The following is a 24826-nucleotide window of genomic DNA, read 5'->3' on the forward strand; positions in this document are numbered from 1 at the left end:
TCCTAGATCCAGTAACCACCCCAAAGGCACCAAGAAATCTGTAACCTACAGCCAGGCAATCAGATACCACAGAACAGTTTCTGAGGAGAAACTCCAGAATATACAACTTAACACAGTCAAAACTGCCTCCACCAAACAAGGAAACTCCACCACAGAGAATTAGATCACATCATGGAACAGGCCACCCAAATACCGCAAGAGAACCTACTTCAATACAGAAATAACACCCCTAGTTTTCTCCTACCACCCCACACTGGAACCCATATGGGGTATCATCAAACAACTACAACCTCTACTCAATGGGGACTCCATCCTGAAAGAAATCTTTCCTGAACTCCCTCTTCCGGCCTTCAAACAACCCCCCAACCTTGCCAAGCTCATCATCGGAAGCAAGCTCCCCACAGACCAGGACCCACCAACTCAAAGTGGCACCAGACACTGCCAGAACAAAAGATGTAAAAACTGCAGACATATCTCCTACCCCCCACAACACATCTTTCAAGATCCATGGGTCCTACACAGGCCTATCATAACACGTGGTGTACCTCAGCCAATGCACTAAATGCCCCAATAACAAGTAGGTGGGTGAAACCAGACAATCACTATCATCTCAAATGAACTCACACAGGAAAATGACAGAAGACAAAAAACACCACATCACTTGTGGGTGAACGCTTTTCACAAACTGATCACTCTATATCTGACCTATCAATCCTCATCCACAAAGGAAACCTGCTCAACAGTTTCAAAAGATGAACCTGGCATAGAATCATAGAATATCAGGGTTGGAAGGGAACTCAGGAGGTCATCTAGTCCAACCCCCTGCTCAAAGCGGGACCGATCCCCAACTAAATCATCCCAGCCAAGGCTTTGCCAAGCTGGCCCTTAAAAACCTCTAAGGAAGGAGAATCCACCAGCTCCCTAGGTAACCCATTCCAGTGCTTCACCACCCTCCTGCTGAAAAAGTTTTTCCTAATATCCAACCTAAACTTCCCCCACTGCAAATTGAGACCATTACTCCTTGTTCTGTCATCTGGTACCACTGAGAACAGTCTAGATCCATCCCCTTTAGAACCTCCTTTCAGGTGGTTGAAAGCAGCTATCAAATCCCCCCTCATTCTTCTCTTCTGCAGACTAAATAATCCCAGTTCCCTCAGCCTCTCCTCATAAGTCATGTGTTCCACTCCCCTAATCATTTTTGTTGCTCTCTGCTGGACGTTTTCCAATTTTTTCACATCCTTCTTGTAGTGTGGGGCCCAAAACTGGACAGAGTACTCCAGATGAGGCCTCACCAACGCTGAATAGAGGGGAATGATCACGTCCCTCGATCTGCCAGCAATGCTCCTACTTACATAGCCCAAATGTCATTAGACTTCTTAGCAACCAGGGCACACTGTTGAGTCATATCCAGCTTCTCATCCACTGTAACCACTAGGTCCTTTTCTGCAGAACTGCTGCGAAGCCGCTCTGTCCCTACTCTGTAGCAGTGCATGGGATTCTTCCGTCCTAAGTGGAGGACTCTGCACTTGTCCTTAGAATCATAGAATCATAGAATATCAGGGTTGGAAGGGACCCCAGAAGGTCATCTAGTCCAACCCCCTGCTCGAAGCAGGACCAATTCCCAGTTAAATCATCCCAGCCAGGGCTTTGTCAAGCCTGACCTTAAAAACCTCTAAGGAAGGAGATTCTACCACCTCCCTAGGTAACGCATTCCAGTGTTTCACCACCCTCTTAGTGAAAAAGTTTTTCCTAATATCCAATCTAAACCTCCCCCATTGCAACTTGAGACCATTACTCCTCGTTCTGTCATCTGCTACCATTGAGAACAGTCTAGAGCCATCCTCTTTGGAACCCCCTTTCAGGTAGTTGAAAGCAGCTATCAAATCCCCCCTCATTCTTCTCTTCTGCAGACTAAACAATCCCAGCTCCCTCAGCCTCTCCTCATAAGTCATGTGCTCTAGACCCCTAATCATTTTTGTTGCCCTTCGCTGGACTCTCTCCAATTTATCCACATCCTTCTTGTAGTGTGGGGCCCAAAACTGGACACAGTACTCCAGATGAGGCCTCACCAGTGTCGAATAGAGGGGAACGATCACATCCCTCGATCTGCTGGCTATGCCCCTACTTATACATCCCAAAATGCCATTGGCCTTCTTGGCAACAAGGGCACACTGTTGACTCATATCCAGCTTCTCGTCCACTGTCACCCCTAGGTCCTTTTCCGCAGAACTGCTGCCTAGCCATTCGGTCCCTAGTCTGTAGCGGTGCATTGGATTCTTCCATCCTAAGTGCAGGACCCTGCACTTATCCTTATTGAACCTCATCAGATTTCTTTTGGCCCAATCCTCCAATTTGTCTAGGTCCTTCTGTATCCTATCCCTCCCCTCCAGCGTATCTACCACTCCTCCCAGTTTAGTATCATCTGCAAATTTGCTGAGAGTGCAATCCACACCATCCTCCAGATCATTTATGAAGATATTGAACAAAACCGGCCCCAGGACCGACCCCTGGGGCACTCCACTTGACACCGACTGCCAACTAGACATGGAGCCATTTATCACTACCCGTTGAGCCCGACAATCTAGCCAGCTTTCTACCCACCTTATAGTGCATTCATCCAGCCCATACTTCTTTAACTTGCTGACAAGAATACTGTGGGAGACCGTGTCAAAAGCTTTGCTAAAGTCAAGAAACAATACATCCACTGCTTTCCCTTCATCCACAGAACCAGTAATCTCATCATAAAAGGCGATTAGATTAGTCAGGCATGACCTTCCCTTGGTGAATCCATGCTGACTGTTCCTGATCACTTTCCTCTCATGTAAGTGCTTCAGGATTGATTCTTTGAGGACCTGCTCCATGATTTTTCCATGTCCTTGTTTAGCCTCATCAGATTTCTTTTGGCCCAATCCTCTAATTTGTCTAGGTCCGTCTGTATCCTATCCCTACCCTCCAGCGTATCTACCACTCCTCCCAGTTTAGTGTCATGCTAAATTCATAACTTTTCTAGACACTAAAAGTTATGGACTGAATAGAGACACTGGATTTATGGATTATTACAACAATCTATTACTCACTAAAACCCCAACAGCTGCCTTCCCCTCCACTTCTTTTCCTCCCTCTGACTGGAGGGGTGTTAGCAGGGCCACTTAATCTTGAATGGTCCCTTCAAACATGTGTTAACTGCTTATGCTAAACAATCTGTTTCATCTTGTATTTAGCTGTGACACTCTGAGTACATTTCTCAGACCTGAAGAAGAGCCCTGTGTAAGCTCTAAAGCTTGTCTCTCTCACCAGCAGAAGTAGGTCCAGTAAAAGATATTACCTCATCCACCTTGTCTCTCCAATGAACTGCACAGTAACTTTGCTGGGATGTAGGTGTTGAGATGAGTGCCAGGCAAAGCCAAAGCTTATCGCAAATAAGAACCAAGGTAGCCACATGCTTATCCAAACTTTACTCAAGTTCTCAGAAACTCTTGGGACTGCTTAACTGAGCTATTGATCTACCTGGGATGGGCTTTCTTGCTAGGTTTCTGGCACTTTCTGTTTCCAGTTCAACTGAAAATAACATGGAAAAAGCTATTCTCCTGGGGTGAAATCCTGGCCCCATTTTAGTCAATGGCAAAATTCCAGATGGAGCCCAGACTTCACCCAGGATATTTTGGCCCTTACACATCTGATCCTGGCCGGAAGTAGCTGCAACCTTGAAAAGCAATTGCAAAAGAAATAAAAATCATTAAATTAACCACACTTTTAAATAATTCCAATATGGTGTCAATTGGGTCTGAATTTGAGTTTAATATAGAGGCTGAGGCGGGCAGGGGAGACGGGGAGGGAGTGGAAGTTCTGCTGTTGAGGCCAATCCTAAAAACACTTATTGCATGGCCTAGTGTTTAATGCAGTGACTAGCCCCATTGGAGTTAATGTTGATTCACTGTGGAAAGCCTTACACCCAGTATAGGATGCATGATTGGACCCATAGGCTCTGCTTAGCACCATACAGCTAGATAGGTTTCATAGGGCCTAATCATATCAGCCACACTATCAAAGGCTCATTCACCTGCACATCTACCAATGTGATATATGCCATCATGTGCCAGCAATGCCCCTCTGCCATGTACATTGGCCAAACTGGATAGTCTCTACGTAAAAGAATATCATAAATGGACACAAATCAGACGTCAAGAATTATAACATTCAAAAACCAGTCGGAGAACACTTCAATCTCTCTGGTCACTCGATTACAGACCTAAAAGTAGCAATATTACAACAACAAAAATTCAAAAAGAGACTCCAACGAGAGAGTGCTGAATTGGAATTAATTTGCAAACTGGACACCATTAAATTAGGCTTGAATAAAGACTGGGCGTGGATGTGTCATTACACAAAGTAAAGCTATTTCCTCACGTTTATTTTCCCCCGTCCTGTTCCTCAGACGTTCTTGTCAACTGCTGGAAATGGCCCATCTTGATTATCACTACAAAAGGTTTTGTTTTTTTTTTCTCTCCTGCTGGTAATAGCTCACCTTAACTGATCACTCTCGTTACAGTGTGCATGGTAACACCCATTGTTTCATGTTCTCTGTGTATATAAAATCGTCCTACTGTATTTTCCACTGAATGCATCCGATGAAGTGAGCTGTAGCCCACGAAAGCTTAGGCTCATATAAATTTGTTAGTCTCTAAGGTGCCACAAGTACTCCTGTTTTTCTAGATAGGTTTGTTATTCCCTCAACTTCCAACCAACAACAAAGATCATGCTCCAAACAGAGGCACTGGTACAGGAAGACAGAAGTGGCTATAGCGCCATCTGGTTAGCTCCCAGTGTAATTCCCATCACTAAATGTCGTTATTCTGCTCAGGCCAGTTCAACCATCAACACTAATTTCCACTTCTGCTCTGGGATGATATTAGAGTCATAGAGTTTAAGGGCAGAAGGAACCACTAGATCATCTAGTCTGACCTCCTGTATATTGCAGGCCACCAACACCACCCAGCCCCAGCACTCTAAATCCAACAACCAAAATGAGACCAAACTATTACAGCTCACAGGGGACTAGACTATTATGTGTTGCAGGAAGAGCATAGGAGGGACCGAGGTACACCAGTGTCTGAGGCCCCTGCAGTGGTTGGGAAATAATTAAGTGAGATATACCCAGGTAATCCTGGCAAGTGATCCGCATCTACATGCTGCAGAAGAAAGAAACCTACGCCCCACCAGGCCACTGCCAATCTGCTTGAGGGAAAAACTCCTTCATGACCCCACACATGATGATCAGTTAGACCCTGAGAATGTGAGCAAGAACCAGCCAGTCAAGCATCTGAAAGAGAGAATGCCCAGTGCCACCTCAGAGATCTGGCCCACCCTGCCTAGTGACCCATCTTCAGCCATGGCTATTGCTGATGCTTCAGAGGGAAAACATAAAAAAACTCCTCCCAGAATACGATGATGGTGGTGGCGTGTGGGGGGGAATCCCTTCCTGATCCCTGCTCGTGGCCACCTGAAACCCTGGAGCATGAGCTGTAGGAACATAAGACTTAAACTGGAAGTGAGCCCCAAGGCTGCTGAGCCTTGCCCTCCAGCATCACAAGTGACCCCCGTCATACAAATCACACTCATAAATTTGTCCAGCTCTCTTTTAAAACTAATTACCAGTATGTTGTTTGCCCCCCAAATTCCTATTGGGAGGCTGTTCCAGAACCTCACCCCTGTATGGTTAGAAACCTTCTTCTAATTTCCAGCCTGAATTTGTTCATGGCCAGATTATATCTGTTTGTTCTTGTGCCAACACTGCCCATTAGCTTAAATACCTCTTCACCCTCCCTGATATTTACCTCCCTGATGTATTTATAAAGAGCAATCATATCCCTTCTCAGCCTTCTTTTTGCTAAACTAAACAAGCCAAGCTCTTCCAGTCTCCTCTCATAAAATAGGCTCCCCATTCCCCTGATCACCATAATAGCTCTTCTCTGTACCTGTTCCAGTTTCCATTTATGTTTCCTGAACATGGGTGACCAGAACTATGCACAGTATTCCAGATGAGGTCTTACCAGTGCCTTGTACAATGGCATTAATACTTCTGTATCTCTACTGGAAATGCCTTGCCTAATATTTCCAAGGATCACATTTGGCTTTCGCACAGGTGCATCACATTGATGGCTCATAGTCACGTCATGATCAACCCACACACCAAGGTCTCTCTCCTCCTCTGCCGCTTTCCACTGATGAGCCCCCAGCTTGTAGAAGAAATTCTTATTATTAGACCCTAAGAGCGTGACCTTGAACTTTGTACTATTGAATTTCATCCCATTTCTATCATTCCAGGCTTCAAGTTCATCCAGATATCCCTGTATAATATTCCGATCCTCCTCTGTATTGACCATGCCCCCAACTTGATATTACCAGCACATTTCATTAGCTTCTTTCTGTGCCAAAGACATTAACAGAAATATTGAATAAAATGGGTCCTAAGACCAATTCTTGAGCATGTTAAATTTTTTGCAATTAGTTTTAAAATATTTTGCTAACCCCTATGGAACTGAATGGTTTGGTAGTCCACATATTATTGCCATATAAGTAGCTCTCAGGCTGCATATCCTGATTTTCTCAAGCAGTGATGTCATTAAACTAAAGTGATGGTTTTTTGTGAGATCTGAGGTGTATAACCAGAACATTATGATGAGTGACTTTTTGTTTTATAAATTAAAGTTTTAGGCTTGTACCAAACCTTTTAGGGCAGGACCCTGTTATCACGAATAGAACACAGATTCATGGAAGTTAGAGGTGGACAATATCAGTTTGATCATATAGGCTACAATCTGTTTTACATCTTATACAATCCCAGTGAATTGGATGGTACAGGGTGTAAATCAGGGCAAGATTTGACCCTGAGACCTATGCAATTATATGGCCAAATGGTCATAGAAGCCAAATACTGACCTCAAATGCTCACAGAAAATGACAATTAAATTGGTGTTCTGACAGAAATCACACTTGCATTGTGTGCAGCTGAAATAATACAGACCCATATGAGTAGTCCCACTGAAGTAGGTAGGACCTGAATTCAGATATGTGCCAAGAACCTTGCTGAATCAGGTCCACAATCACAATATAATGTACAGAGACCATTTTATGCAAGAAATCAGAACCACTTACCAATCTGCAAGTCAACTAGTGAAGAGAAGAGGCTGGAAAGCTGCATAGAAGACAAAGAATGGTAAATTTTTGGACTGGTAAGTTTTTGAATCCAAAACACAATAGGAGCCTCGTTTGAATGTATTTGCAGTTTCAGTTTCCCAAGAATTCTAATGAATGAAGCTGGCGCATTTTCAAAAGCACTCAGGACCCATTAGCTCCTGTGTTCTCAAAAACACTTTTGAAAATTCACACACTTTATTGAAGTGCCTAAATAGGAATTGAGCTGTAAAAGTCCAGCTACTATTATGGATCTTGAGTAGAGCTTGGAGTGAATAAGAGATTTTTTGGTTTGCTGGTAATTCCTTAAAATAATTAAATGTACAAAAAATCACTCTCTCTCTATATATATACACACACACGGTTGTTTTGGTCAAACCAAAAATTAAATTTTTGAAATTTTCAGCTCATCCAAAAGTCAGGAAAAAAATTATGTGGGGTGAAATGAACACTTTCATTTCTATATGGAGCATTTTTCACTTAATTTTTTTAAACAAATAATATCAAAGGGAAATTTCAAAACAAACTGTGCTGAATTTTTTGGTTTTGCTTTGTTTTCAACCAAAACAATTTGGCAAATTCAACACAAATTTGGGAAATGTTTCAGTCAACCCAATCTGCGTTTTTCAGAGAAAAAAAGGCTTTTGGCCAAAAAGTTCCACCCGCTATTGTCCTGCGTACTTCAGAAAATCTTGTCTGAATTATTCAAACTGCCTGTTCCCCTACTAAGTGACTCTGCATTGTTTGTTTAACTAAACATTGCCTCTTAGAATTATAGCTGGTTCAGATGTTTGCCTGGGTCTCGATTCAGTAACCTCTGAAGTCAGTGCAAAGATCCTGTTGATCAATGGGTGAAGTTAAAGAAAACTGAATCAGCAGGACCTGAAAATCTGAGCTTGAAGGCTCAGAACAATGATAGGAGTTTACATGGGCTTTCCAGAAATGCCCGTGTGGAAATTCCACACGTTCAACCTCTCCTGCAGAGCTCTGTCCCTTCCTCATTTGATCCCAGTCAGCATCTGAATGTGCAACAACAAAAAATGGAGAAAGAAAGCTAAACAAACCTTTACCAGTTTTGGAAGTGTTTGAGTTTTAAGAGAAGGTGTGGCTGAAGAGTGTTTTATTGAATCCAAACTGGCACGAACATCCCTAGCAATGAGACACTAAATAGGCTTTAACCTGCCACCTTTTCTTGTGTTAAAACACATACAGTTCCATTATATACATGATTTTGTGGATGGGATGTGAGTATACAGAATACTTAATAGTATAGAGAAGGTAGATATCCCTATTTCACAGTACAGTAGGGGTACAAATACGCCCAAAGCAACCTCGTTTATGTATTCAAACTAGGATTCACAGAATGATTTGGAGAGTTTCGGTTTTGCTTTTTTGCATTATTTACTTGGTTCATTATCTATGCTTGAGAGACAATGAACTGGTTAAATAATGCAGAAAACAACATTCTGTGAATACAAACTTGAATACGTAAACTGGTTTGCTGTGGGTGTGTTTGTGTCCCTCCGGTGTTTGAAACAGGGAGACGAGATGCTCCAGATCCACCCACTCCATTGACTACAACAGGAACCTTAACAGAGCAAAAAGAAAAGAAGTACTTGTGGTACCTTAGAGACTAACAAAGTCCTCCTTTTCTTTTTGCGAATACAGACTAACACAGCTGCTACTCTGAAACTTAACAGACCAGCGTTCCCCAGACCTCTCAGCAGAGCCTCCATATAGCTGCAATTAAATGAATCATCCAAGTATCTAACCAAATCATTTGCAACTAGGATGAAGCACACTCATGCAATTTTTTCAGGTCAATGACTGGGATGATGACAATTATAGGGCCATAAATGCAATACACTAGGTATATATGCATTAGCGCAGGTATAGGTTTCCCCAAGTCCCTTGCCAGAGCCCAGATACAGAGGCAATTGTACAAGCAAAATGCATCTGATCTCACCCTTTCCAAGGTAAGACAATGTACAAAATTGGGTATTGGGCTACATATTAGAGATGAGTCTAAATCAAAACCCTGAAATGGAACTTAATCCTGGTTGGCTAAATATACTAAACAAAAAGAAACAAGCAAGTAGCCAAGAATGGTACAAAGCAAAGCTACATTTACAATCCCCTTCCCTCAAAAGTAAGAATATTTCCCATTCATTAGAGATGTCTCTCTGCACTTAACCCAAATTCCCCACCTTGTCGGATTCCATCATGCATGGCATTATCTGTCCAATTGGGACTGCAAATCACTGTTTGCGGGGCACCTCGTCTGAGACAGCAAAGACTTGAAGCAGATGCTTAACTTTAAGCCTCGATCCTGGACTAAGGCCTCTAGGGGCTGCTGCAATACAGATATTACTCCTAGTACTAAGGAATTAATTTCTGGAGAGCCATATGGATTTCTAGAGGACTTTTCCATAAAGGGGGTATGTCTAAGGCTTTCTCTACACTAGAAAGGGGTTTGCCAGGAGAAATATACCAGTATAACGATTCTGGCAAACCCTTCTAGTGGGCATCTAGTTTATTCTGGCAATATAGCTTGTAGCAGTTCCGCCAGCTAAATAAACTGCATCTCTATATAACTCCATTTACGCTAGGGCTTTGCCACGAGGGCTATGTGGGTGAGGGCTTTGCTTTTCTCAGCAGAGGGAGGCAGGGAAAACGTTTAGGTGCCAGACCAGACCAGGGCGTTAACCATTACTCTTAACATCAGGATCTTGTGTTATGTTTTCCCCTCCCGCAGTGCTACCTCTGATGACCCAGCCACCTTAGCACAATGAAGGAGAGAATTGGCCTCTCACCTTTGAAGTGCTTCTCCAACCCAAACCTTCTGAGGTTCATTCATTACATTTGAGAACTCACCAAACCATACTGGCTTAAAGGAATTTTCTCTTGCTTACCGGCGCAAAGCCACATTTTGCCTGTTTTGCTTTGTGTACAAAACTTTCTGTAGCTCTCTTCTTTGGACGGCACAGAGGTGCAACCCTCCTCTGCCCCTAAGGTATAGCTCTTGCTCTTGCATTAGCACCTTGAGTTGCTGTGTGAAATCAGCAGGGTAGCCAAGTTTCCAAGATTCACAGCAATGCACAGTGAGTATCAAAGACTAGGGCTGAGCCCTCCCTGTGTTTTTATATGCTTGCACTTGGCATGTTGCTATATTTCAAGAGGCCACCAGAGGGGGCACTTGTTCTTCAGTGGAAGTATAAAACAAGTCAGAAGCAGGATTCAAACAAAAGAAGTTGAAAAATAATAGATTCTGGGTTTTCTTTCACCAAACATGATCATTTCTGCAGCCTGCCACGGATACTTTGTGTTCTCAAGAGAGAAAAAAAATTGCTGAATGTGTGAATCCTGTTTGCATCAGGGCATTAGAAAGACAAAAGATGAAGCTTGAAGTCAGAGGCACCTCGTTGTAAATTGTAATTCTTCAGTCTCATAACAAACAAAAGTCCTACAAAAATATTTAAGATAAAATGTATCTGGTTAATTTGCTAAGCCTGGAGTCATCTATATCTGGGCCTGCTAGAAGTGCATTGGAAAAATGGCTGAAATGTAAAATGGCCAAACTTAGACAGGACTTTACAGCAATAAGAATAAGAATAAACAATTCTCCAAGGCTTCATTTCTCCAAAGCACTGACAGACATTAGCTCATTAATGACTTAGAACACAAAAGGCAGACACTGCCAATGTTTGCTACTTTATATTTTTTCATTTTAGGTGTTTATCATCTATGTTCTAACTTCATGGACAGCAAAAGGATTCAGCTAGTTAAATGTAACAGACAGGATCTTGTAATGCCAGAACTGTGTATTTTGAGCACTGAAGCCCAAACCCTACAGCCCTTTTGCAGGCAAAGCTCCCATTTAAGCCCATGGCAATTTTGTCCGAGAAAAGAATGCAGGATATGGCCCTAGTTGTAAGCAGGAATTGCCAATAAGCATCTGGCTGTTTGTTGCAAGTCCCTTTTCATGAAGCAAATTTACTCACTGATTTTCCAGTGTTCACTCTCAAGTGCTCAGAAAGGGGTGTCCTTCCTTTGGAGCATCCTGAGAACTGGGAAACCAGGCACTAGGACTGGTTGAAAGTGGCTATATCCTCAGGTGATGGCTGGAAAAGAGCCTTCAATCCTGATTCAGATGCAAGAAACACAATGGGACAAATAAAGAAGGAATTGTTTAAATCTATCAGGAACAAATAAAATCCTAGCAATCTTATAGGTCTGATTTTTGTTCCGATTTACAGGCATGATAACGTTATGCAGAAAAGACAGAAATATTCAACAAATATTTCTGTTCTGTGTTAGGAAAGAAGCAGAACAATGTAATATTTCACAGTGTTAATGAAATGCTTTGTATTCTATCAGCAACTAGGGATGATGTTAAACAGCAGCTATTGAAGTAAAACATTTTAAAAGTTGTAGGATGAGAACTTGCACCCAAGAGTATTAATGGAACTGGCTAAGGCCCTCTCTGAAGCAATAATGTTGATTTTTAAGAAATCTTCAAACAATAGCAAAGGTTTAGAGGACTGGAAAATGCCAATGTTGTGCAAACATTTAAAAAGAGTAAATAGGATGACCTGGGAAACAAGAGGCATCAATCTCAGGTAAAATCATGGAATGGCTGATATGGGATCCAATCAGTAAAGAATTAAAAATGGTAGTGGAATTAAAGCTAATCAACATGATTATTTTGGCAAACAGATCTTGTCAAACAAGCTTGATGCCGTTTTGTAATGATATCACAAGTTGATAAAGGTAAGTGAATTGACGTAATATGCTTAGACTACTGTAAGGCATTTGATTTAGTTCTGCATGACATTATGATAAAAATTAGATCTATATAAAATTAATGCAGTCCATATGAAGTGGATTAAAAACTAGATCAATAATAGATCTCAAACAACCACTGTAAACAGAGAATTGTGATTCATTGGGAGAGTTTCTATAAGGGTCCCACAAGGGATCTGTTCTCGGACCAGTGCTGTTCATTATCTTAATTGATGTGGAAGAAAATATAAAATCATTAATAGTAAAATTTTCAGGTAAAATAAAAATTGGTGGAATGGTAAATAATGAAGAGGACAGGTCAGTTATACAGACCAACCCGGATTGTTTGGTAATAAGTTGGGCTCGTCTGAACAGCACACATTTTAACACAGCCAAATACAAGGACATATGTCTACAAATAAAAAAATGTAGGTCATACTCTGAAAAGGAGTTAGCGATCATGGTAGATAACCAGTTGAACATGAGCTTCCAGTGCAATACTGTAGCTAAGAAGGTGAACGTGGTCCTTGAATGTATAACCAGGGTTATACATAGTAGTGTTAGGGGAATATCAAGTAGTGTTAGGGGAATGTCAAGTAGTGTTAGGGAGGTATTATTACCTCTGTATACAGTATTAGTGAGACCATTACTGGAATATGGTGTCCAGTTTGGTGTCAACACTTCTGAAATGATGTTGACACACTTGAAAGGGTTCAGAACAAAGCTACAAGAATGAGTCGAGGTCTAGAAAAATAGCTTATATTGAGAGACTTAAGAAGCTCACTCTGTTTAGTTGATCTAAAAGAAGTTTAAGAAGTGAGTTGATCGTGGTCTACAAGTGCCTACATTGGGAAGAGATTTATGATAGTAGACTACTCTTTTATTTAGCAGAAAAAGGCATAATAAGATCCAATGGTTGGATCTGAAACTAAACAAATTTGGACCAGAAATAAGGTGCAAATTTTGAAGACTGAGGGCAATTAATCATTAGAACACTTTACCTGGGATGTGGTTGGGTTACCAACACTTGCAGTCTTTAAATCAAAACTGGGTGTCTTAATAAAAGATAAGTTATAGCTCAAACAGACATTATGAGCTTGACGAAGACATTTCCGGTAGAGGTTCTATGGCCTATATTACGGAGGAGGTCAGCCTAGATCATCATAATGGCCTCCTCTGGCCTTAAAATATCTGAATATATGAACAAAAACAAAACATGAATTGAGCTAATTACCTCATTGGAGTAAGTTGTGACATGTTCCTATACCTTGCAGTGAACCAATCTCAGCCACAGTAAGATAAATACTGACTTTTTAGTTTGTCCACCTGTATACAGTGTAACTCAGTGGTTCTCAAACTAGGGCCGCCGCCTGTTCAGGGAAAGCCCCTGGCAAGCCGGGTCAGTTTGTTTACCTGCCGTGTTCACAGGTTCGGCCAATCGCGGCTCCCAGTGGCCGAGGTTCGCCGCTCCAGGCCAATGGGGGCTGCGGGAAGGGCGGCCAGCACATCCCTCGGCCTGCGCCGCTTCCTGCAGCCCCCATTGGCCTGGAGCGACTAACTGCGGCCAGTAGGAGCCATGATTGGTCGAACCTGCGGATGTGGCAGGTAAACAAACCAGCCTGGCCCGCCAGGGGCTTTCCCTGAACAAGCAGCGGCCCTAGTTTGAGAACCACTGGTATAACTGTAGAATGCTTTTTAAAACTCTTATGGTTCTTGTTTTGAGAAAAATGTCTACCTGACCATGATAATGGGTAAAATTTACAAAAAGCATTTAGGAGCCTAAGTCTTGTGAATGGAAGTCAGGGGGTTTAGGCTCCTAAGTCTCTTTTGGACATAGGACTTATGAGCCTAAGTCACTTGGGTGCTTTTGAGACTATATTTCAGCCTCTCGTCTCTAAAACTCTCTGTGAGAATTGTGCCTATTTCTGCATGGAGCCAGAATTTTCTCCTTGGACCCTTGCCATAAAAATTCAAATAAAAGTAAATAAATTAAATCCACAAAAATACACTGGGTAACACTCATAAAGAGGCAGGTTGGGGAAAGAACGAAATGTAGAAGGGCAAGAAACTCTCAAATAGCAGCCCTTTGCTATGCAGAACATGACAAAAGATCTTTGAAAGAAAGAGGCAGAAGATGGGAAAGACCAGTGCAGTTGCTAGAAATGATCATGTGGGATATAGCCAGCTGGCTGCAATGCTTAATGCTTCAGAGAAAGCGGAATATTCCCTAAACTTCCCTGCCAAGGAAAATTCCTTCCTAACCATAAACCTGGAGATTACACATTGCAGTTCCACATTACAATCAGATAGATACAGAATTGAGATTGGTTGTAAGACACGGAAGAGAACTTGAGCAATTTCTGTCCATCACTGACAGTAAGTCTGAAAGAGCTATAACCATAGCCACACCTGCCTGTCCAGTGTGAATCTCTTGCCCACTCTGACAGCTTTCAAAGGGATCTTTTGTCTGGGCTTTTGACAGACCAGAAAGGAATCAGATGTTCTGACAGTCTAACAAGCATCCAAACTCTTGGGTACTAACATGTTGAATGGCAGCATTCCAGGAACTTTGCTGGAAAAGCCCCAACCTCCCAATGGCATTGCATTACTCAGTCAATGTTATAACTGGATTATAATGGAAGCGGGGTGTGTTCTCGCATGGAGCATACAGGGAACATACACACATTATCCTTAGAGTGGGAAATGGTCTACTTTAAAGGACTACATCATGGTTAGTGGGTTCTAGGTTTCTCTTTCCCAATACAGCAACCCCTGCCTTTTCCAAGTTAGGAATACACATGCTGTCTGCCTCTTGATTCCATTACAAGCCCCAGAGTCTTGAGGAGAAAAGACAACCAAATATATTCTAATAGGATATTTATGCTGAAATCTTTTTTGTTTGCTTTAGGAGATCAGATGACAAGCGCTGAATGTGCCTGGTTTCAGAATATCAGAAACTGAATTTATTTAATGTCTCTATTTTTGGCACTGTTAAGTTGAAACCCTTTCCTATTTTAGCATCTGATACAGGAACCCCTTGGGGCCCAGAAGGGAGCTGAAGGCATGGCTATTGGAGATGCTGTTGTAACCACCTCTGCTGCCTACCCAAGGGTTCCTGGCTACTGTATTTCAAAACAATGTTTGCACCACGAGTTAATCTTTGCACCACAAGAAGCTTCCTGGGAAAGCGTGGGTGTTTTCAAACTGGCTCAGTTGTTGAGCTTGTGCATTTGCGCTTACATGGAAAACAGGCTCAGTTTCAGGAAACAGGAGCAAAAAAGGGGGCTGCGAAATCAGTTTCAATGGGGCTGCAAAAGCAGATTCTATCACCCTGACAGAAGTGCTGGGTATCAGACATTCTGCAATCTGTGCTGAGAATGCAGGTTATGCCGTTAGACTTAAAGCTTATGCAAAGCCATTAAGTCCCTTTAGTTACAAGGGATATCAACCCTCCTGCTTCAGGGCATAAGCTGATTGCCTTCGGGGGTCAGAAAGGAATATTTCCCTCTATGTTATAGCATTGCACAATTAGCTAGGGGCATTGTGAAGGCTTTTTGCTTTCCTGCAGCATCAGGCAAATTTAGGCCAGTGCTGCAGTGGCAGGATATTGACCTTGATGGACCAATGATCAATGCTGCTTTGACTACTCATATTCCTCTTTATGGGGAATTGTTTTATGATGCGATAGCGCATGCTGCCCATTTGTGCGTACCACAGAACTATGGGGAGAATATGCATAGACCAGAATCATTGATTTATTTCATCAATGCACTCTGTGGACAAGTGCGGCAGCCAGCATCACAAGCTGTCACCTGTCTACCCTTCCGGGGGATCGACGCTGCAGTGATCGATGCACTGGGGGTTGATTTAGCGGGTCTAGTGAAGACCCGCTAAATCGACGGCAGAGTGCTCTCCGATCGACCCCGGTACTCCACTGAGAATGAGAGGAGTAAAGTAATTTGACGGGAGAGTGTCTCCCGTCGACCCAGCGTGGTGCAGACACTGCAGTAAGTCGACCTAAGCTACGTCGACTTCAGCTACACTAGTCACGTAGCTGTAGTGGCGTAACTTAGGTAGACTTACTGCGGTAGTGTAGACATAGCCTGACTCTGGGACCTCTAGCACCAGCATTTTAAAAATCTTAATAATCTCTTAATAATTCACGCTTCACGAGCAAATATACCATAGGTTAAGACAGTGGGCATGCTGGTGGGTTCAAAACATTCTCCATTATAACCCTGCATTTTTTAGTTTTCATACTTTCTGAAAGGTCTACTTAAATGGGCCGAGGTAAGGGCTTGATTCTGCATCCATTACTCACCTGAGTCAGCCTTACTCCTGTGAGTAGTGCTGTTGAAGTCAGTGGGACTATTCCTATGGGGAAAGGTTTGACCATTAAGGCATCAGTTCAGCAAAGCACTTAGGCGTATGCTTAATCTTAAGCACATACTTAAGTCCCATTAACACCTACCACGTGCATAAGTGCTTTGCTAAATCAGGGCCTTAATTTCCTATCTAAACTTTTCTAAATTCACCCATCATCACGGAATCGGGGCACAAACACAGCTCTCATATTTACTGACTTCTGAAGCCCCGACACAGCAAAGTATTTAAACTAGGGTGACCAGATGTCCCGATTTTATAGGAATAGTCCCGATATTTGGGACTTTTTCTTATACCTCTTACCCCCCCCGCCACCCCCATCCCAATTTTTCACATTTGCTAACTGGTCACCCTAATTTAAACCCTCGATGAAATAGGCAAAGCACTTAAAACACAAGCTTCGGTACTTTGCTGAGAAAAGATACTTTGCTGAAGCAATGTCTTAACTCTTAATGTGCTTAACTCTACCACTTCAGTGTTTCAATAACAGTCTTTTGTTTTAATTTTGCAAAAGTAACAAATCTTTAACGATATCAGACCTCATTCTGAGAATTTCTCTGCTACTAGATATTTGGTATGAAGTTGAGTGAGACAGTCATTATTAAAAAAAAAAAGCAAAAAAAAAAGCAAAGCTCAGGTTCTCAGAATAGTGATGTGATAACCAGTGAATTCCTACTGAAATTCTAATCAAAATAAATAAATAATGTCAAGGATCTCTAGTCACTGAAGCAAAACTTGCTTATAGTTCAATTATGTCAGGTTTAAATATGGCCAAATTCTGCTCTCAGTTTCACCAATGTTGTAATTCCACAGCCCTTGATGGATTTACTCCAGATTTACACATTTGTAACTGGTTTCCTTTCCGACCATATTGCATTGAACGGACAGGAGAATTTTGCCTTAGACCCTGATCCTGAAATCCTGGTGCTTTTCCGTTCAGTTCTGACTGGCTACACCGAACTAATGCATGAAATGTTGTTTGGCTTCTGCAATATTATAACCATAACCCTTTAATAATTATACTGCTGAATTAAAAACTCCTAAAACCCAAGTATAATAAAAAATAAAATGAAGAGGATGATGATGGAAAGGAAGGAAACATTAATTTAATTTTTCCACTGAGTTTGGCAAAGTGTAAAGTCTATTTTTTCTTTTTTGACAGACTGCTTTCCGTGCAACTTCTTTGGAACAAATCATTAAGCCAAAAATGTCCTCTTGTAACATGTTTGTCATGTCATGGTCACATCACAGCAACCGGGCCTTTTTTTTCCCCCACTGGGATTCATGCCAAGTGCTAAGCCAAAAAACCTTGTTCTATTAATTATGAATAAAAACATGTTTTATTAAAAACTAGCCTGCTGAATATTCTGCCGTGCTGCTTTTCGGTGACAGCAGAATTGCTTTTGCATTTGAGCAACGTTAATGAAATTTTGGAAGGCGGGGGGTAATATATATATATATATATATATATATATATATATATATATATATATATATATATATACACATATATACTCCATTTTCCTAGCGATATTTACAGGAAAGTCAGATTAAAACCATCAAAGCTAATTAATTGATCTAACATTTAGGACTAAATGGGAAAATCTGTACAAGATTTAGTACAGGATCCAACCTTCTGCAATGGGTGTGAATTAAAGCAGCATAATCATTCTGGACTTGTTTAGATTTGATTGGGTTCTCATAAAATCTGTAAAACTGACACTGAAGTACCAGAGTATTGATGCCCCCAGAATGTCGCCAAATGCATCATTGGATCAAGTGTGTGGTATCCGTTGTTGTCTGTGGATGGATAGCCCTAACAATACACTATTTAAATAAAACTCTGTTGTGTAGTGAAAATCACTGATCATGTATTCACCAGCCAGTTCAAAAAGATCCATAAGCCATTAAAAACCCTCTCTCTTTTTCTTCCAAAGGACTGAATTTAAGCACATCAACATCAAGAATTTCAGAATGAATTTCAGTCAAGATGAATTCTCATCAACTGGAATCTTCATTAAAGAATAAGTAAAAAAACCAAACCTCTTTTGTAAGAAAATCTGTGTGGCTGAAATATTTGGAGGAAAAGAGGAATGTTTTTAAAAGTGATTTTTAACTTCTCTTGGGTTACAAGCCAATCTTTTATTCTTCTTTAGTGATGGGATTAACAGATCTGGAAAAGTCTCTCTCTAGCTCTGATAAGACTAGGGCAGGGGTAGGCAATCTGCGGCACGCGTGCCAAAGGCGGCACGCAAGCTGATTTTCAGTGGTACTCACACTGCCCGGGTCCTGGCCACCAGTCTGGGGGGCTCTGCATTTTAATTTAATATGAAGCTTCTTAAACATTTTAAAAACCTTATTTACTTTACATACAACAATAGTTTAGTTATATATTATAGACTTATAGAAAGAGACCTTCTAAAAACGTTAAAATGTATTACTGGCACACGAAACCTTAAATTAGAGTGAATAAACGAAGACTCGGCACACCACTTCTGAAAGGTTGCTGACCCCTGGACTAGGGTTTGGAGTTCTCTAGCTGTGTTGAATGTTTTGCTGTTAACCTTTCCCCCCTATAGTCAGAGATGTGAATATTTTGGGGGTTCTGTTGATGTTGAGGAGCTGCTGTTCAGCATCTCTTGTTATCTGGCAGACAGATCACCCGCTTAACACCACTTTCTGATGCTCCTACTCATAGGGAATAGCACTTTATTCTGTGAGTAGCCCTACTAAATCAACCCAAGCACTTATCTAGCTAAGCGAATTTCATCCTCTTTGAATAAGTCTGCAAAATTAACAAACCAGAGCACATGACTGACCTTTTAGGTGAATATCTAATCCTTTCTGCAGCAATGGTCATTGCAAAAAACACATATGCACCTAACTGCAATACTGTACTACAGAGAGACAAATTCCTTCAGGAGCCCTGTTTTACTCCATTAAACATGAAGACTGAAAGCCCTTATTTTTATCACAGCAACTGCAATTCTGGTTCAGATTCTGACTCATTAAGGGCCTAATACGCTCTCACTGTAGTTAGGGGGAATATTTCCATTGACTTTAATAGAAGCAAGCAAAAGCTCCAAGATCTTATATAGTTAAAAAAAGCTTGTTAAAAATCTTTGCTTCAATAAATCCAGTGGCAGGTTGTTCCATAGGTTAACAAGAGGTAACATGTATTGCCTTTTATTGGCTATAAACATATTGTTTCCCTTTCTTGCATTGTGGGACTGTGGAAAAAGAAACATCCTACTGGCTTTGTTGGTACTTGTCTCCTCACACGAATTGGCCAAATAGTACCTTTTAATCTAGCCTCTTTTGGAAGCCATCTCCACCTAGCAAAGACTGGGATGTGTTAGTATTTGTATGGAAACATTAGCAGAGCTGTAAGCTTCGCTCTGTCCAGAGCCACTGTACTAATGTCACACTTAATAACACTCAAACATTCACCAGAATTAGCCTAAACAAACACCAACATTTTGTTTAACACACATGCACGCATAACTCCATCCAGGCAACCAGTCTCTTTAATGTTTAATGTCTCCTCCAAAAATTTTAGAAAACCCATTTGAACCATGACTAGCTCTAAGAACCACATGCCACATTCTGTGTGTGCTTTGTTTTGAGACTCTCAGGTCTTCCGAGCAGGGTACACTTATATGTCTGGCACTGTTCACGTATTGCACAGCTCCATGTATACCTTGACTCTATATGGATAATAAATAATACCGGAGGAGTCAAAACTAGATCATTTGGGTCTAGTTGTTAAGGATAATTGGGAACTGGGGATAGTTTAAAAAGCTTACTCTGAAAGTGTGTTGATCGGGAGACTTATTAATACATATGTTTTCTCCCAGCTACAGTGAAATCAGTTCTATGTATTAGGGACAGAAGAACATTCTTCAAGAGCTAGACAGGTAGAAGGGGGTGCACTAGGTTAATGTCATCATTTATTATTTTCATAGCAGTAGCACTTAGCAGCCTCAGTCATGGACCTCATGGTGCTAGGCACTGTACAGAGAACAAAGACTGTCCCTACATCAAAGATCTGACAATTTAAGTATAAGACAACAGTCAACAGATGGATCCAGACAGGCGGGGAGAGTACACGGAAAAAATGAGACAACACTGGTTAGTATGATAGGTAGTGGTTTCAGCACACCAGCTGCCTGACCGTTGTCAAATAAATACTGTGTGTTTTACAGATTCTTAACGGAGCTCCACTGATTTATACTAACGGAGGATCTGGCCCACAGTACTTATTTTTTCACTATACTCTTTGTCCCCCATCTGCCTCTTTACACTCTCTCTCTGCTTGTTTTATTCTGCTCCATCTTTCAATCTATTTTCGCATTGGATTTTCCTTCTCTGTCCCTTTTGGGTGTCCTCTCCCCCAAGGGGCTCCCCGAGGCGGAATGCCTATTCAGTAATGCTCAGGTTTCCACCTTTCCCACGACATTCCAGTGGATCTGAACCTAGGCTAAATCAGTCCTTCCAATCTCTGAGACAGTACTTAATTAGTGCCAGGTCTGTGCCCAGGCACCTCGAGGCTTGCAGTTCATAGCCCCAGCACCTCTGGGTTTGCTGCATCAGTTATGAACGTAAAAATTTTGCTTGAGCCCCCGCACCTCTTTCATTGCAAATTAAGCACTGCTCTGAGGTATAGCTTCATTTTGTAATGGCTAGGTAAAGGTTCTGCAAAGAACTGCGCAAGCAGTAACTACCTTAAAAGAATACTCACACAGAAAGGTGCATTCCCCAGCAATAGGATCAGAGGAAGAACCCAAAGGGACACAGCGCCATTAACCATCCTCACAAACTAAATTTTTTTCTACAAATAATCTTGCATTTGTTGACTATGGTTTTTTTTTTCTGTAAAGTCAAACTACAATGGTTAGAGAGTAAGTTCATGCAATGCAAATGATTAACTATGCCTCAAATATTGTTTAATGTTTAATGTTTGGTAAACAGACTATCCTGATCAAATATGTGCTACTGGTGAATCCATTCCAGTTCATTATTGTCTTGATCATTGGGGAACATGTCAAAACAGTAAATTACAAAGTTTAACAATCTAGTGGGTAATAAATAGTAGTATGTATTTATTATTATCAACATTATTGTCAACTCTAGACATTCAAAGATATGAGTCAGAGACAACCCCGCAGCAAAAAACCCCATGAGATTTGGCTTAAAAATCATGAGAAAATAATAAATTTTAGGTTCTTTTTTATTGGCTTCTGGGTTTTGATTCTTTAGGGGCTATGTTTTCAAGCTTTCCCTCACAACCAGGAGAGCTAGGAATTTACTTCTTTTTAAAATGAAAGCAGAGAGTCTCATGTAATAACATGACTCCAGGAGCAGGAGCTTTAAGAGAAATACCAAATACCATGAGATTCATAAAAACAGCAGAAGAGTTGGCAACTGTATTTTGGTAGCTCCTAGAAGGCCCTACCAAGATTAGGAGTTCCAATGTGCAAGGCATTGTAAAGACACATAAGACCTTGGCCCCAAATGCTTGCAACCTAAGTAAAAAGACAGAAAAGCGTGGGGGAAGGGAAGTATTATTGTATAGAGAGATTAAGGGACCTGCCCAAGGTCTCTCAGGGAGTCCTATTAATACATTTCATGTAGGTTCATGAAGGACTCAGATATTGTAGTGATGAGTGCCATAGAAGCCCATGATGAAATGAATAATTCTGTCTTCAGAGCAGGGATGTGAATAATGGCAGTAAATAAAAAAACGAGACCATGAGGTGAAAAGAAAATATTGAAAAACTGCTCATTAAATGAGCACAGTCCATCCTGTGCACTGAATGAGGCAGCCATCCTGTGGAAAAAAATAGCATGTGATCATGTAATTAAAGACTGCATCATTACGCGTACACACAAGAGGGCTGAATTAAGGTTGCACACGCGACTTTAATTGTGGCATTTCCTAACTTTTGAGGGTTTGACTTTGCAAGCTGTATGTTCAAGGAATTTTTGGAGTGTGTAATATACTATTTAGATGTAATATATTTTATATTGGTGTAATATATATATGTGTGTGTGTAAATTATATATATACACACAACATAATAGGGGTGTTCATATGTTGGTGGTCACACAGAAGTTTGAGAGAACAATTCAAGATTCTTTAACTAGTTAGGAAGACAGCAAGATAAAAGGAATTAGATAATGCTCAGCTTTAGCTAATGTGTCCTTGAATAAGCTGATTTGCACTGAATTTTAATAGACCCCTGATTCATCAAATCTCAAACAGAATTAAGGTATGGACAGGATCCTAATAACATCATGCTTTATATCCATGAAAGATAAATTAAAGGATGCAAAACTGCTATTGACAAACATTGATTATATGTACTTTGAAGTTGTGCCAGATGCATCTTGTCAGCCTCCGAAGTTTTCTTTTAAATCTCATTGCGTAAGGCTTTTACTTTTTAATTATTTTTTTCTCCACAGCCTCTTTGATCAACAAAAATGTAGATCATATTTGGGTGATGCTACTTCCTATGCAATTTATTTAGATGTGCCCTTGTGCGTAGCTCAAGCTACATGAAAAGGCTGTATGGTACATTGTCATCTCAACGTATTATCCTGGATGCTGTTTAACACTTCAATGAGCTGCTCATGCTCTTGGGTGAACTTCACTCCTGCGCTGAAGGCCAGCACTTAAATCTCACATGAGTCTTCAATAACAAACTTAATTTATAGAACTTCTGCTGACCCTTTGCACAGGGGACAACTTTGCCCACTGTGAATACTCCACCACCCAGTTTTATACTTGTCAATGAATCCGTGGCAAGGGTGCTCACATGTCACATTTTGCTCTATTGAAAGTCAAGCTTGGTAGCGTCTTCTGCTAAAACGAGGGAACTTTAATAACCTTAAGAGAAAGTTTAGACTGGGTAAAAATAACGAGGCCTGGGTAAACAGGCTTAGCTCTGTGTGGTAACTCATTGGGCTGAAAAATGAAAACCTCATCCCCAACCTGCCAAGCACAGTCATTGTTACCAGGCATGGGAAGGAGACTCAGACATGTTGCACTGCTGCTCCCCGGTGCAAGGTTTTGGCCAGCAGATCGGTTTTGTGAATGGAACCACTCTCCCACCCGCTCCAATCCTCCTGGCTCATCCCAGTGCATTGAACAGACAGGGAGCTCTGCTGTGCTATAGACTAGAAGATATAGTGTCCCCCTATACACGGTTTCTGAAACTTGCTCCCAAAACACACACACACACACACACACACACACACAGTAGGATGGTGTGCAATTCTGCTATATTCAAGCCCTTCTATTAGCACACTGAAAATTGGTAAATCCTTTCCAGTAGCTCTGAGACCTCATCCCACCTGTTGCATTTACGACTGCAGCCTTACCAACACAGTCATTTGCACCTGCAAACCACAAGCGTGTGTGCATGCAAATCATCTGACTACTCCCAAAAGCTGTTTACTCACACAAACCACCTTTTGGAAATGTGCGAGAAGATGGAAAGTCCAAAGTCCTTATGCGTGAGGGGTTGAACCAGACCCATCCATCACACATAGGTGATCCGGGCTGGGATATAAATGTGGAGGGCAAAAGGCTGTGGCAATGCCTATCTGGGGAGAGGGAAGGGTTGTCCTTTCCCCTCCCAGTTAGCAAGGCCTCTGGCAATTGGGACCCACTGCTCTTTGTGATGTGTCGTTGCTTGGAATCCTTTGTTTAAGAATCAATAGCAGAACGCCTCGAGGAAAGGATTTGAAACTGCTGCTGGTGAAAGTGTTACTCATCTTCATTATAATTCTTCCATGGCTGGTGTTTCTGCTCACCGGCCTATGGGTTCCGGTACAGAATAAACCACACTGCAGTAGGTGATTTATTTCTCTACTGTAGGTGCGTACACAGGGCCCAGCAGTGTAATATCTGAATGCCTCCCAAGGGTTAGAATATTTGAGGGGGGCGGGATGCTTTCAGTCTAAAAGAAAAATCAGATGACTTTGAGGAGATGTGACTGACTATATACACACACACACCAACAGTTAAGCATTTATATATTATATGTGATGGGTATGTCAGACTGTACACAAAGATCCAATATTGTATTTATTGATCAATCAAGTCCCATGCAGCAAAATTCACCACTGTGCAAGTCATCAGCACAAGGCCTCTGTGTTACTGAAGCCCTATTTTGCAGGTTTCAGTGGGACATAAGCCTCATGCTGGCCTTTTGCACAGGGATGAATCTCATCCACATTTAGTTGGGGATAGTTTATATAAAGAGCTGAGGTTTTTCGAACAATTAATATGAAGATAAATTTAAAGGGGAACTAACGGTCTGCTTGTAGTTGAGGATAGTTTATTTGGAACCAACCATGACACTCACTGATCATCAGCCTGATTACTTTGCATGTGTGAGCAACCTGGCTTTGGGTGTGTCTTGTTAGCTCTTGGTCTCACAGACCTTTTTTGCCAGTGTGG

At 41.4% G+C, this 24826-nt stretch overlaps 1 protein-coding gene across 1 annotated transcript in view; it reads right to left on the reverse strand.

Moving 5' to 3' along the window:
• The window catches only part of HABP2 (hyaluronan binding protein 2), a 42986-nt gene extending 21766 nt beyond the window's left edge, over window positions 1-21220 (reverse strand). Inside the window, exons 1-2 of the mRNA XM_074960053.1 lie at window positions 21101-21220; window positions 7156-7195 (exon numbers count right to left, since the gene is read on the reverse strand). Of these exons, the coding sequence (XP_074816154.1) occupies window positions 7156-7195; window positions 21101-21169 (109 nt within the window). The 5' untranslated portion in view covers window positions 21170-21220. The remainder of the gene's footprint in view (window positions 1-7155; window positions 7196-21100) is intronic.
• Window positions 21221-24826: the final 3606 nt, after the last annotated feature.

Source organism: Natator depressus, chromosome 7 (assembly GCF_965152275.1).
Source record: "Natator depressus isolate rNatDep1 chromosome 7, rNatDep2.hap1, whole genome shotgun sequence".
NCBI lineage: Eukaryota > Metazoa > Chordata > Testudines > Cheloniidae > Natator > Natator depressus.